The following is a 13,601-nucleotide window of genomic DNA, read 5'->3' as shown; positions in this document are numbered from 1 at the left end:
CAGCATGGATGTGTCAGGAAGTGTGTAGAAGGGATTCTCATTGAGAGTTCAAAGTTCCACTCGTGGAGTATCCTAAAATGTCAATAAAAGACTCTTTATTCATAAATAACTGATATGCAGGAATTTATGTCTGTACATTTATCTTGAAAAGTCTGTAACCATCCAGTTTTTTTTTTTGCAAACTCTACATAAAACATCCAAACCATCCATTTTTGTTCGATACAATATAACACAGCTGTTTGGCATTACCAAATATATATGTATATATATTTATAGATATGTACATGTGCTGAAAAAGAAGCCAGTGCAGCCTTTTCTAAGAAGTCCATCCAAGGATTTACTGTACAACATTCAGAATTTACACTGATAATACAAGGCACAAGAAGGGCGGTATGAAGCCAAGGCCATGCTTTATTCAAACTCTCTCCTCTGGCTTGTTCACTCCTTCAGCTTCATGTCAGATTGAGTATTCAGTTCTGCTGTTTTTTTTTCCGGCTTTGAACACATCAAATGAATGTTGAGAGTGGAATGGGTTTGAGATATGAGTCATTTCAAAGAACCACCCTCCCCACCCCGACACACACACATATGCGCACACACACTTTCCCAAAATAAACAGAACAAAAGGAAATCTCTTTTAAAAATTCTTCCATAAAGAAGTGGAGGTAAAGCATTACTTATATATATCTTTTTTTCTTTTTGTTTTTTTTAGTTTGAGTCAGGAAGAATTATCCAGTTTCCTCTTAACTGCTTATGTTTGCAATATTTCTAGGCTGAGACTTACCGGATTGCATGCACCAATCAGATACAGTTCTGAAGAATGGGAAATGTTAAGTTGGCCTTTATTCCAGTTTAGAAAAGGAGGAAACTGTTTTCCTGACCGGAAAATTTCCACAGATGGAGTGTGTCCACCTTCTTACAGAGAAGTTTTGAATGAGAGCGGTCAATATAATTTAGGACAGGCCTCGGAAGGTGTTTCCGATTGAGATATTTTAGTCACCCTCTGATGAAGCTTAAACGGAAGTCTCCTGGTAAGAGGTGACTTCCCCTTAAGTATCATCAGAGCTGCTAATGGAGAAATACTAGAATTATTAGATCTATTTCTGGTTATAGTATCTGTTTCAGTAATGGGGTCAGAAGGCATGATATTCTGTCCACAAATTCTCAAATATCACCTTTCCTTTTCATGACTCAATAGAACCGCAGTCATGTTTCTACCTACTCTCTCTATCCAATTTTAATGGGATTATATAATTTGTCCAATTTAGGAATTTGGATGTAAATAATGCTTCAGATAGGGAAATACTTTTGGCAGCTAAGCACAATTTGAAGCCAAAGGACATTTTCATTATTATCATGCCTTTTGTAAAATGATTTAACACACATTTCCATTCATGCAAAGAACTACATTACCAAATTTAGTGATATAGTTTCTCATTTAACTTTTTGGAAAAAAAAATACCCCTTGCCAAACTCAGTATTAGGGATTGAGGGGGAGGAACTTTTGCATCTCTGGCCTAAATATGAAGCTTACTGCCTTTTTAATCTTTGGGTTCAGATGGAGGGTGGGTTCCAAGACATGGAGTTTGGTGTCACTGTCTTAGGCCCACCTCGTGAGGACATTCCAAATCCATGATCTTCACAGCAAAAGGAAAAATCAAAGTAGCTGCTTCAAAAACCACAATTATTCTATGTGAGTTAAATTTCCTACTTCAGATCACAGTACTACACACTAGTGACTAACAGCCAGGTCTGATTTCCATCCCCTTTTCTTTCTTGAAAAAAATTACAGCACGCGAATTGCCATCTCGGTTTTGTCGACAAGCCTGGAGTTGGGGATGTGATGAGTCCATGGTAGACACTGGCTCTCCTAGAACTGCTTTTGCAAAAACACCACATGCTGTCAACACAGCCAAACAGCTTGATAACTGCAGCTTTTGAAAGAAGTTAGGAAAGTAAAAACACAAAATATGCAACACACCTAAGATTCGTAACATTTTCACTTTGTGACATTTGACAAAATACATTTTTGCTTGTAGTTCAGGAAAGTTCTATGCAGACAAAACAGTGGAAACGGCGGAAACAGTGGCCATTCAGCGTTTGGCTAAAGCATCAATTTTTGTAATTACAGCACTATGGCAACTAACACCAAAGGGATCATAGAATGCGTCACTCTCTGTAGGACAATATGGTGTTCTCCCATTTGCTGTGGGTGTCATCTCTGGTCCAGTCAATGGGAGTTACCAAGGATTCAGAACTCTGCAATGTTTCATGAGGAAAATTAATGGAAATGGGCCACACCGAGGGCCAGAAAAGCCGTTTCTCAGCTCCTCCACAGTTCCTGTGACCTTCACGGATCTGGAACAAAGACCCTCTGAGAGAACTTCACCTTTAACACACCTGACTCAACACCTTTACAGGGGGATTAAGAAATTGAAGGGAAGATGGCAAAAAAAGAAAACCCAAAGCATATCAAAAGATTCCGTAACAGTTTGAAATTCACAGGTAGATTGGTCAGATGTTTGCAAAGTGGACAATACCATCTTCAACCAGTTCTATTCTTTTTAACATTCTCTTATCAATCCCGATGTTGAGAATTTCTATCAAGGGAGACTGTTACAATACATCCAGAACTTTTAATCCAAAGAGAACCCTGTTTAGTGATTTGACTTCATAACTTCTCTCAAAGTCAACTGAAAATAAACAGGGACTGTGGCAAAGGAGAACACCTGCAGTTGGAAATAAAAATAACAGAAAAGAGAAGTTCCCGCTCTTTAAAGAGAACTGTCAATTCCTATTCATCTCTTACAAAAAGGCCAATAAAATTTTTGTGGGAGTACATCTGAGTTTTATGAGACTTCCTGCACCGGTAAATGAAGTTTGCATTTAAATCCATAGAGTGAGCTTCCTTTTGGCTTAAAGGATTTTTAATGTAAGCCTGGAAAGCTGCACAAGCAATGCTCTAAAAACTGTAAATTACCTTTATGGGGCTGCAGTCTGGTGAAGCTGGGAAGTGCAGCGTTTTGGTGGCTCCTTTTAAGTCATGTTTGAGGCTGGACTATTAGACTTAGATGCATTTGAGCACTGAAAGATTTGGCATTAAGTGGGCTATCCTGTAAAAATTTTAAGTTGCCTACCAAGTATGAAGGATCATCTTTAATTTATTGTTTCATTTTGCTCTAGGACAATAAGACTTTGAGTGTAAGTGCTTAGACTGAGTGAATCCCTTTCAAGAACGGCAAGATGATAGGAAAGTATTAAAATCAAACCAGGGTTTAGGTTGCAGTGAATAACCACAAGTTCAAGTACCAGCTAAGTCTATCTGATGTGCAGTTTCATACTCTTCTGCCACACACAAACACATCTTGGTCTGGAAATCTCAACAACATGGGTTCTCTTTGGAATTCTGTTATAAAATACTGTACAATCCTGACCTGACACATAATCTCCTACTGTAGAAAACCTGTAGAAATCCTACATGGGATCCTGGAAGAAATGAGAAATGTAAAGAGGAAACAAAATGGATTGAAAGGTGGATTTGAACTTTGGGCTGAAATTTGAGGTGAATTATGTTTTTTTGCTTCCTTTATCACATTTATTTATAAAATTCAGGCCAAAAAAAAAAAAAAGAAAAGGGAGGAAATTCTAGACAGTCAGGGATTGATAATAAATTCTTAAAACAATCTAGATAGATTCTAGGGAAAACATTGACATTTTCCATCTGTTTTAAAATATAAAAAATGTATCAAAAATCGAAAAAAGATCTGTGTGGATTCACAGACTAGATGAAACAAGTAAAAGGCCAATTAGAAGAGAAGAGGGAAAATGGGTAGGATATTTAAAACAAAAATCATCCAAGACGGATAATAACATAAGCTCTACACTGTGTTTCTTTAAGTTCGTATTCAGCGGTTCAGTGCAGATTCTTTGCATATACCACCCATGCCAATCAACTGTGGGAGACTGACCATCAATTTCCACTTCTATCTCAAATCATATCGGGGTAGCGAATGATTTACACTTTTGCACTTTCTCTGTTTTGCTCCCTAGAAGGAATAAACAACTGGAGTACAGTAGCAAAAAGGTGTTTTCCTGCTGGAGGTGGTATTGTGAAAATATGCTCAAAAGCTCTAAGAGGACTTGTTCTATATAATATACCTTTGGTTCCTGAGAAAAGCAAGATGCTTTTGAATTTCATGTAGCAAAGCCTTCTATCAAATACAGGGGACCTTTGTACCACACATTCATTAGAGAAAATGGCCAACACATTAAAGAGTTCTTCAAAGCCTTACCCAGGATATTGTAAATTCAACTTACTTTTTTTTAAGGTTGTTTGTCACTTAGGTGGAGATTCATTTTTTTAAACACGGGATCTATGTTGTTTAAAAAATGGACTGTATCTCTACTGCCAAGTATTTCCCATCTCCCCCATTCCCTGACTATTTTTATTCTAATTGAGTCAACCTCTAAGTAGCTGTTCAACCTGGGGTTAATCTAGGTCCTTGACTTTGGTTGTCCTGATTCTGGACAGCTAATTAAAACATCAACCAAAAGATGAGCAGGAGCAAATCTATTCATCTTTAGTCTACCAGGACATTTTGTCAAAAATAAACAGGATAAAAGATGGAGTGAAGTGTTAAGATGGGGGTCATGTGTTATCTGTAGATTTCAATTCTCCACAATATTGTTGCCTTTCATTTAAAACATAGTGTACTATGTTAATGGTCCTTAAAGAAAACATACTGAAGGAGGTTGAATTATTGGAGCGTGAAGGCTCGCTGAACAACATGTGTAGTTTCTGAGACATTGTGGTAGAATTATTCCTCGTGTCTATGTAGTCAGATAACATTTAGAGCAAAGATCTTTTGCTGATTTCTTAACAGGCAAGACGATGATGACCTATAGCCTCTATGGAGAGATTTTGTTGGAACACAATATCAAAAGGCTAGAAAATTCAAGAACTGGATTGTAAAGGACCATGAAACCCCTCATCCCTTCATAACCACCATGCTGGGGAACTGAATCAGCACCTGCACCCTGGAATGCCAGCTTGAGGCCTGGGGCATCTGCAATTCATGTTTCCTTGGATCTGATTTGACCCCTCTTGTCTCTAAATCTGTGTGTAAGCTGTGTTCTAATAGCTTTTGCAACTTGAGTGGCTTAGCTGAGAATTAGAGATGGTTCTGTTAAGCTAGAAAAAATAAATTCCCATACTGAAAAGTCTATGTTCCTTGAAACTTCTCCCCTAGTGTAAGGGGAAGAAAGAATGTGGATAGATTTGTCCTTGGAGAAAATGAAGGTGGGGTAGGTATGCTACAAGACGAGCGTGTGGTCTCTCTTACCTCTCGACCTATTAAGTGGCTGGGATAGATAGGGAATTGGTGCTGGTGTGGTGTACTCAGATTTGAAATTCTAAATGCCCTTCTCGACACCGTTGAAGTCTACAAATGAGTTGGCAACCCTGTCTCACTTCTAAAACCAGTTTACACTGATTGCCAACATCTCCCATGCCAGTTGGTTAGAAAACTCTCGACAGTCTGGTACCAGCATCAGACGGTCCTTTGGGGCACATCATTAAAAATCTCTTTCAAAACACGCACTGATTTAATCTCTGTCTTCCCAGCTTTGCTACAGCTCATCTTTCCCCACAGTTACTTCTACTAGATAAGCCCTCACTTTAACCTTATCACTCCAAATCTGAGCAGTCCCTCAAGTGTGAACCCACGTATGGATTCAGAGGAGACTGTAGAACCGTCTTATGTTTAAGAGAGCTAGTACTTTCCCTACCAATATATTTTACCTATATCAAATTCAGTGTCTTCAATCAGGGATGTTGACTGATTATAAATGAAGGCTGAACTCCCCAATGCCACTGGGCAGAAAGCTGCCTCTTTCTTTCCCATTGAAAGCAAATGTCCCAAAGCTGGCCGTCACTCTCTCAGGAGAGGGAGCGGACTAGAGTCCGTTTTGCCTGCTGTAGGTGAAGTCGGCTTCATCGAGCTGGGAATCCGTAATGTTCGAGAGTTTTGTGTGTGTCCTCCCAATCTCTTCAAGGGCACAGGCCAGGGAGTCAAGGTCACCATCGTGCTGATGACGAGCTTCCCACAGGTTCAAAATGACAGCAGATGGGCTACTTTGTGTAGCAAAATAAGATAAATTCCTAGACAGAGTTGAAGAAACAAAATGACAAGACAAACAGAAATAAAGGAACACATACGATAGTTATAAGGGAATTAGAAATGAACTGTAATAGCTATTATTTTGATAGGACTACAGAGCCCCATTAAAGTAGACCTGGGGATGGTCTAGTTTGTATCAGATCATTCAACTGAAACTGTGCTTTTGGAGGGTTTCCAATGAACTTCTTATCCTATAAGTGTCGTCTTAGTCCTCACCTTCCTTGAGTTGTGTGTGTGTGTTTCTCTTTTGAACACCCTCTTAAAAAGCTCTATTCCACTAGCTTATGTGATGATATAACTCCTATTTTTTTTTTTTTCAAAATATCTGACAGTTCTTTATGCCTCCCACGGTGAACATAAGGGCTGTCAAGATTTTATCTGTGATTCCTTGGGCTCATATACCAAATGGACTAGTTATCAACTCCAAGTGGACAGTGTCTAAATCGGCAGGCACCTCCTGTCTTCTAAGTTAATGTGAACCAGTGACAGACTTTTTAAATGACCGAGGGACTGCTCCAATTAGATATCCATCTTCCTCCTCAGACTCAGTGCGTCAGGAATCAGTATAATCTCCACGCCTCCCACTGGCCCCCATTCTAATAACAAATATTTTACCAATTAAAAAAGGAATCAAAAAAGCAAAAAAAAACCCCAGTAACTACTGCTATTCTTCTAATCTCTCACACTAGGACATTTATTTTTGAGTCTTCTCTTTCCTTCTGACAAACTCAGCAGCTTCATTATTTATGCTCTGTTGTTTTTACAGTTGAATCAAGCAAGTGCCTTCCAGTTTGTTATAGCCCCAAACTCTCTAATATCTCCTGTATTTTGTTTCTTCAGTCATCAGGTATCTACCTGCTTTCACTGCCTGCCTTGGTCTGGCCTCATCCTAGCTATGGCTATGTGTATTTTCCCTCCATATTCTCTTTTCCTTTGAGCCATTAATGCTGACAGAGGTAATGCTTTTCTCCTTGCCTTCATCCAGTAAATTCTGTTGTTAGGAAATGCCCACTTTCCCTCTTTCCCCTCTGTTTTGAAGATCCTACACTCTTACAAGGCCCGGATTGTGCTGGGTTGGCCAGAAGGTTCATTCAGGTTTTTTAGTAACATCTTATAGACAATTCTCATCTCCTTGCTCAAAGTGATTTATTATTTTTTCTCTTTATGCTTCTGCTTACATTTTCATGTGAGTAAAATTCATATATATATATGTATATATATACATATGTATGGAGAATCCCCTGGTGGCTCAGAGGTTAAAGCGTCTGCCTCCAATGCCGGGGGCCTGGGTTCGATCCCTGGGTCGGGAAGATCCCCTGGAGAAGGAAATGGTAACCCACTCCAGTATTCTTGCCTGGAGAATCCCGTGGACAGAGAAGCCTGGTAGGCTATAGTCCATAGGGTCTCAAAGAGTCGGACACGACCGAGCGACTTCATTTTCACTTTCTATGCATATGTATATATTCCGTGCTTGTGAGCTCTGCCTTCTCAGTGTGATTGCAGACACTTGGAAGGGCCATAGCTAATCATTTTCTGATTCTGCAACAACACTTACTGTAATACTGTGACAGGTATTTATTCAGTATCTATCGACTGAGTAATTGATTGCTTGGAGCTTGTTTCAGATGATATGAGATTTTCAGTGAAAACAAATGATAACCTTTTGGACGATAACTTTGCTCTGATGAAGACTGAGACCACACAGAGCATTGAAGGTCACAGGTTTTCAGAGGTACTTTTACAGCAGGGATAGAAATGTCACGGTAAAATTCTGATGAATTGAAAAGATTTCCCAAAGTCAACCAAGATTTGCCTATCTTGAAGATGGTATGACTTTCCATCATTAGACTCAGTGTGTAATCACAAAGTAGACTCCTATAGCCAAGAGCAGTTGGAAGAGAAGACAAGTTTTTAAGGGCACATTATCATTTATAAGCAATGCATGCACAGTAATTCTGAGTGAATAAAGTTCTATTTTGTGCAAAAGTCTTAAGAGACTACTTAAAGCTAGTTGATGGCCAAATAGCACAAATATCAGGGTATAACATATTTTCCAGTACATCTTAATCTTAGTTTGAGAGAGGGAGAAGCCCAGATTAAAAAATAATTCTACTTTCTTTTCCTTTTATCTTTTCTTTCCTTCCTTCTTCCTACCACTGCCACCCCCCCATAGTTGGCCCTGGAATCCAGTATAGTTATTTCTACACTAATAGAAATAGCAAAGCAAATATTGTTTCTGTAGTTGAAGTGATCCTGGTTCCTTTTACTCAAAATGTTGCTTTGAATTCTGCTACTTCCTCCTACCTGGAGGGAGCTGTTTGTGGGGAAAGGTGCTATATCTCCAGGTCTATACATAAACGGGCACATCCCACCCAGTGTTTAAGCAGAATACAATCTGGAGAAATAGCTGAAAAAGAGGCAAAAACGGAGAGACTAGGTGTGACTGGATTCTAGGTGGGCTGTGTAATAATTTTTATTTATGTAATTTATGAGAATGACCATCGACACACATTTTGACATGGGGGAAATAATTCTGTATGCTCTCCAATGTCATTTCAAAGGAAAACAAATGCTGGCAAGCACCACAAAAAGAAGTACACATTTCTCATATTATTGAGGGTTTATAGTTTGTATTTGCTACTGATGAATAATGGACTCAGGTCTGGGGGAGTCACTGGAATCCTCGTGATCCTATTAACCCCACAGCTACCGGTATATTCTATACCAGTTATTCTAGACAAACTATTTCTTTAAAGGCCCAGAGAGGAAATATTTTTAACTGTAGGGACCACATCTGGTCTCTACAACAGCTACTCAACTTTGCCATGGCAGTGGGAAAGCAGCTATTGACAATGTGTAAGTGTAAGTGAAGGGCGTGACTGTGTTCCAATTAAAACTTTACTTATAGAGACACTGAAATTTGAATGTCATAGTTTTCACATGTCACACCGTATCACTCTTGCATATTCTCCTGAAACCATTCTAGCTCTGGGGCTAGAAAAGCAGGTGTTGGGCCAGGTTTGGCCTGCAGGTCATGGTGCCGATCACGTCCCATGTTGTCTTTTAACCCAAACTAGACTTGCAGATATAGCAGCCATTTGAGAGAAGATGAAACTGAATATTCATCTGGTGCTGAAAATAAGCCCTAGAGGGTTGAAGTTGCTGGGGTCCCCGAGCTACATGTCCTGTTCCAACCACTCTGAGATCTTTATCCTTGGTAACTGCTGGGGAAGCTTTGACGTTTGACATGAGAAGATGATCTGGGCATGAAATGTAAAAACAAAACTTTAGGAGAGGCATAAAAATATGTTTTGGAGGTTGGGATTAATCCTTGTCCCCAAAAAACGTTCAGAATATTCATAGATGCTGCTGTGGTGCGAAGGTGTTATAAGCACACCTGCCTGGAGGAAGAACAGCAAAGCTGCAGGATGAGTCTTGTCAGGCACTGGGTTCTCAGAAGTCCTGCACATGCCCCGATGTGCAGACTAGGCACCCAGAGCTACAGGAAGCTAAATGATCAAAGAGGCAGAAATAGAACTCTCCCTTGGCATGGATCTCTGAGCATATTGTAGCAAGTAAAATGTGCTCCCCAAAGCATGTTTCAGATTGACGCTCTCAATTTATACAAGTACACTCGGCAATACACACAAATCTCAAATTCCACTTAATTTTAGTAGATACATGTAGCAGCATATCAGCCTTATTAAAAATGATTCAGTCAGCTTTGGGATAAACAGACATCCTATTAAACTCTACTTACCTGTCTACCTCAGGATAATTAATAGACAAAAGACCCTAGAGTGCTACTGCTATAGGCCAGGAGGCCCTAACCTCTGAGATTTGCTGCCCAATGATCTGAGATGGAACTGATGCAATAATAGAAATAAAGTGCACAATAAATGTAATGCCCTTGAATCTCCCTGAAACCATCCCCTGCCCCCTGTCCCCAATCCACGGAAAAATGGTCTTCCATGAAACTGGTCTCTGGTGCCAAAAAAGATTGGGGACATACAGACTATTTCTCAAAGATAGCTGGATTATTTCACTGCTTAAGTGTTTGTTGCTCAGTTGTGTCCAACTCTTCGTGACCCCGTGAACCATAGTCCACCAGGCTCCTCTGTCTATGGGATTTCCCAGGCAAAAATACTGGAGTGGGTTGCCATTTCCTTCTCCAGGGGATACTCCCGACCCAGGGATGGAACTCAGTTCTCCTGCATTGCAGGCAAATTCTTTACCATCTGAGCCACTAGGGAAACCCCATTTTACCACTTACATGTGTATAAATGTATTATGATTTTTTTTTTGAAAATGGGTATACCATATATCCATTTGGTTATCTTCCTACTTCCCTTTTGAAATTATTTTGATTCCAATCTGTGTGACCCATTTCTCTTTATAATAATGCTGGTACATTTGAACACCAGCAGATAAATGCACACATGATTCAGGAAATGCTGCTAATACTAGAAAATAGAATTCATGGCAATAGTTGATTTCCTGAGTGTCTTTGTTTTCCTTTTTTTGGAAATGAAAAAGGAACATTTGGAAAAAACAGACATCTTGAAATTCAGGTGGATGACTCCAAACAAAACAATTTTTTCCTTTCTCTTTGAAAAATGTTTAAAGAAGTCAATGTTTATTATGCTGGTCTTAGGTGCTTCAAATTGTTACTTTTTTATGCACTGAACCTCTTGTCATAGGCTTTTCAAATTCTGATTGACTAAGGTAATTCTGAAAAATAATATTTATTTTTTTGTGGTGTCATAAAGATGCTGCATATTGTGTGAAAGTGAAAGTTGTTCAGTCGTGTCTGACTCTTTGCGACCCCATGGACTTATATAGTCCATGGAATTCTCCAGACCACAATACTGGAGTGGGCAGCCTTTCCCTTCTCCTGGGGATCTTTCCAACCCAGGTCCCCTGCATTGCAGGCAGATTCTTTACCAGCTGAGCCACAAGGGAAGCCCAAGAATACTAGATTGGGTTGTCATTTCCTTCTCCAGTGCATGAAAGTGAAAAGTGAAAGTGAAGTCGCTGAGTCGTGTCCGACTCTTAGCGACCCCATGGACTGCAGCCTACCAGGCTCCTCCATCCATGGGATTTTCCAGGCAAGAGTACTGGAGTGGGGTGCCATTGCCTTCTCCAACTAGATTGGGTAGCCTATCCCTTCTGAGTGGATCTTCCTGATCCAGGAATCCAGGGTCTCCTGCATTGCAAGGGGATTCTTTACCAAGTGAGCTATCAGGAAAGCCCTGCATACTGTATAGATAAGATTATCAACTCTAAATCTTAGGAATTTACTTTAGAATTACCCTGTGTCTTCAATTAATTTGTCCTAAATCCTGTAGACTCAATGGCCTCATCTTTTCCTTTGGAACTCTCACTGAAAGAAGCCAGATAAACTGTAAAAAGTACATGCTAAGACACCTAGATAGATTTATCCATGTACATTCATTAAATAGTAATAGTTTATTTAATTTTGTTTTGTTGCCCCTGCTGCTGCTGCTAAGTCGCTTCAGTCGTGTCCAACTCTGTGCGACCCCATAGACGGCAGCCCACCAGGCTCCCCCGTCCCTGGGATTCTCCAGGCAAGAACACTGGAGTGGGCTGCCATTTCCTTCTCCAATGCGTGAAAGTGAAAAGTGAAAGTGAAGTCTCTCAGTCGTGTCCGACCCTCATCGACCCCATGGACTGCAGCCCCCCAGGCTCCTCCGTCCATGGGATTTTCCAGGTAAAAGTACTGGAGTCGGGTGCCATTTGTTGCCCCTACAAGCCTTCTATTCGCCTGAGCTTCTGAGGAGATGTTTTATTACTATGATTAATTTCATCTTCCTGAGTCTTCCTTACCCTGTTGTCCCTCATCTCCGATTGAAATTCCATTCTTTATGTGGAAGCCAGAGCAGAATTGAGAACATAAATCTTTAGCAATTTCACCACTTAGACACAGGCCAACTTATAATGGTGTATATGGGTCAACCACCAAATTTTAATATACAATCTCAGTTTTCAAAATACAGCCTCAAACTAATGACCATATTAGTTGGAAATTAGGTTAGATTTGAGAATTTTTGGAAATAGTTACTGTGCCTTCTCTTCCCATTTTTGGGTACAGAGAGGAGGAGAGAATTGAGGACTTAATGATAAAATTCTGCCATTTACTGTTGCAACCCAGGGCTCATTTTATGAAAAGGAAAAGTGTCTAGGTGTCTGGTGTGAATCGAAAGATACCACCCTTTCTTTAGTACTTGAAAGAAGTATTCAAATACAAACATCTTAGGGAATAGTAACATCTAAATCCTCAGTCAGTTAGCAGAAAGATCAGATAACAGTAATGGAGGAGGCGCAGGTCTGAGGCTGTGTGTGAGCCCTGGGGACATACAGGCAGAAAGAGCTACCCAGGGCACGTGTGCTTAAAGCTGGAGTCCGCCTGTCTTAGCATCTTAGTTCTATCTGACTATGTGTGACCTATGAGGGACTGCCTTTCATTCTGAATTTCAGATAACAAAGCCTCTATTTTAGCGACTCAGAGCCTTGCTACCAGGGGGCTGATATGCCTATTTGAAAGCTGTAAGCTCTTCTTTGTAACTAATTGTGAGAATGAATGAATCTAGCAGGGGACCACATGTGAGCTGCAGCTTCACATCTTTTCGCACAGAAGATGCCTCATCGCAGGCACATGTAATACTTTGATGCAGAATTTAGGGTGTCATTCAACACTTCCAAGTAGCAGGGAACCACTCGCACCTGTAACACTGAGGCAACAAATTTGTTTATATTCTATAAACCATTGCCATTTATACCTTTGTCAACGTTTTCTAAAAAATATCATCTGAGCAGTTTGGCAACATACAAAGTGAAAACTAAGTTAAGCTGCCTATAATAAATTGGGAGACATCATTACAAGAATGGTGCATAATCCTACGGTATAGTACCAAACAGGGAATTGAAACATAGTCATAACGAAAAAAAATATTAATATCCCTGCTATCATCCTAATTGTCTCATTTAATGAAAACCTCTTATGTGACCAAAACCAGCCCTCCATATGGTTCTTTAAATGCAAATAGAAGAGAAAAACCATTTATACTGAATAACAGTAATTGGACACAGCATAAGCATTTGGTCAGTTCATCAAGCTTTCATCCCCAAACTTCATCCTCACTGGCCACTCAAACAGCAGAGCTGCTTTTAGGATAAATCAAGTCTGATTCACTTCCTATAGAATAAGCAAAAGATGCTCATCATTATGTCACCTCTGCCTCTCCCTGCTTCCCACTGTCCCCCTCCACCCTGTGCCTTCACAAGAAAGGAAGCTGGTATGGGGAACCCAAGAGGAAAACATAAAGGCAACTGAAAACATGCTGAGTTCCACTCTGTTGTGCCCTAAGGGTGGTGCATTAATTATTTTGGGCCAATTAATTT

General features: G+C 40.0%; 1 protein-coding gene across 10 annotated transcripts in view; it reads right to left on the bottom strand.

Annotated features, from left to right (window-relative positions):
- The window catches only part of UNC5D (unc-5 netrin receptor D), a 684,626-nt gene that overhangs the window by 36,386 nt on the left and 634,639 nt on the right, over positions 1-13,601 (bottom strand). For 9 of the 10 annotated variants that reach the window (XM_027529855.1, XM_027529846.1, XM_027529848.1 and 6 more), the window contains one exon: positions 79-6,160. The exons of the other annotated variant lie outside the window; for it this stretch is intronic. In XM_027529855.1, the coding sequence (XP_027385656.1) occupies positions 5,956-6,160 (205 nt within the window). In that variant the 3' untranslated portion in view covers positions 79-5,955. Of the gene's footprint in view, positions 1-78; positions 6,161-13,601 lie in introns of those variants that run through there. 10 annotated transcript variants of the gene reach the window in all.

Source organism: Bos indicus x Bos taurus, chromosome 27, assembly GCF_003369695.1.
Source record: "Bos indicus x Bos taurus breed Angus x Brahman F1 hybrid chromosome 27, Bos_hybrid_MaternalHap_v2.0, whole genome shotgun sequence".
Taxonomy (NCBI): domain Eukaryota; kingdom Metazoa; phylum Chordata; class Mammalia; order Artiodactyla; family Bovidae; genus Bos; species Bos indicus x Bos taurus.
The sequence above is the reverse complement of the archived record's forward strand: the minus strand, read 5'-3'. Positions and strand labels throughout refer to the sequence as shown.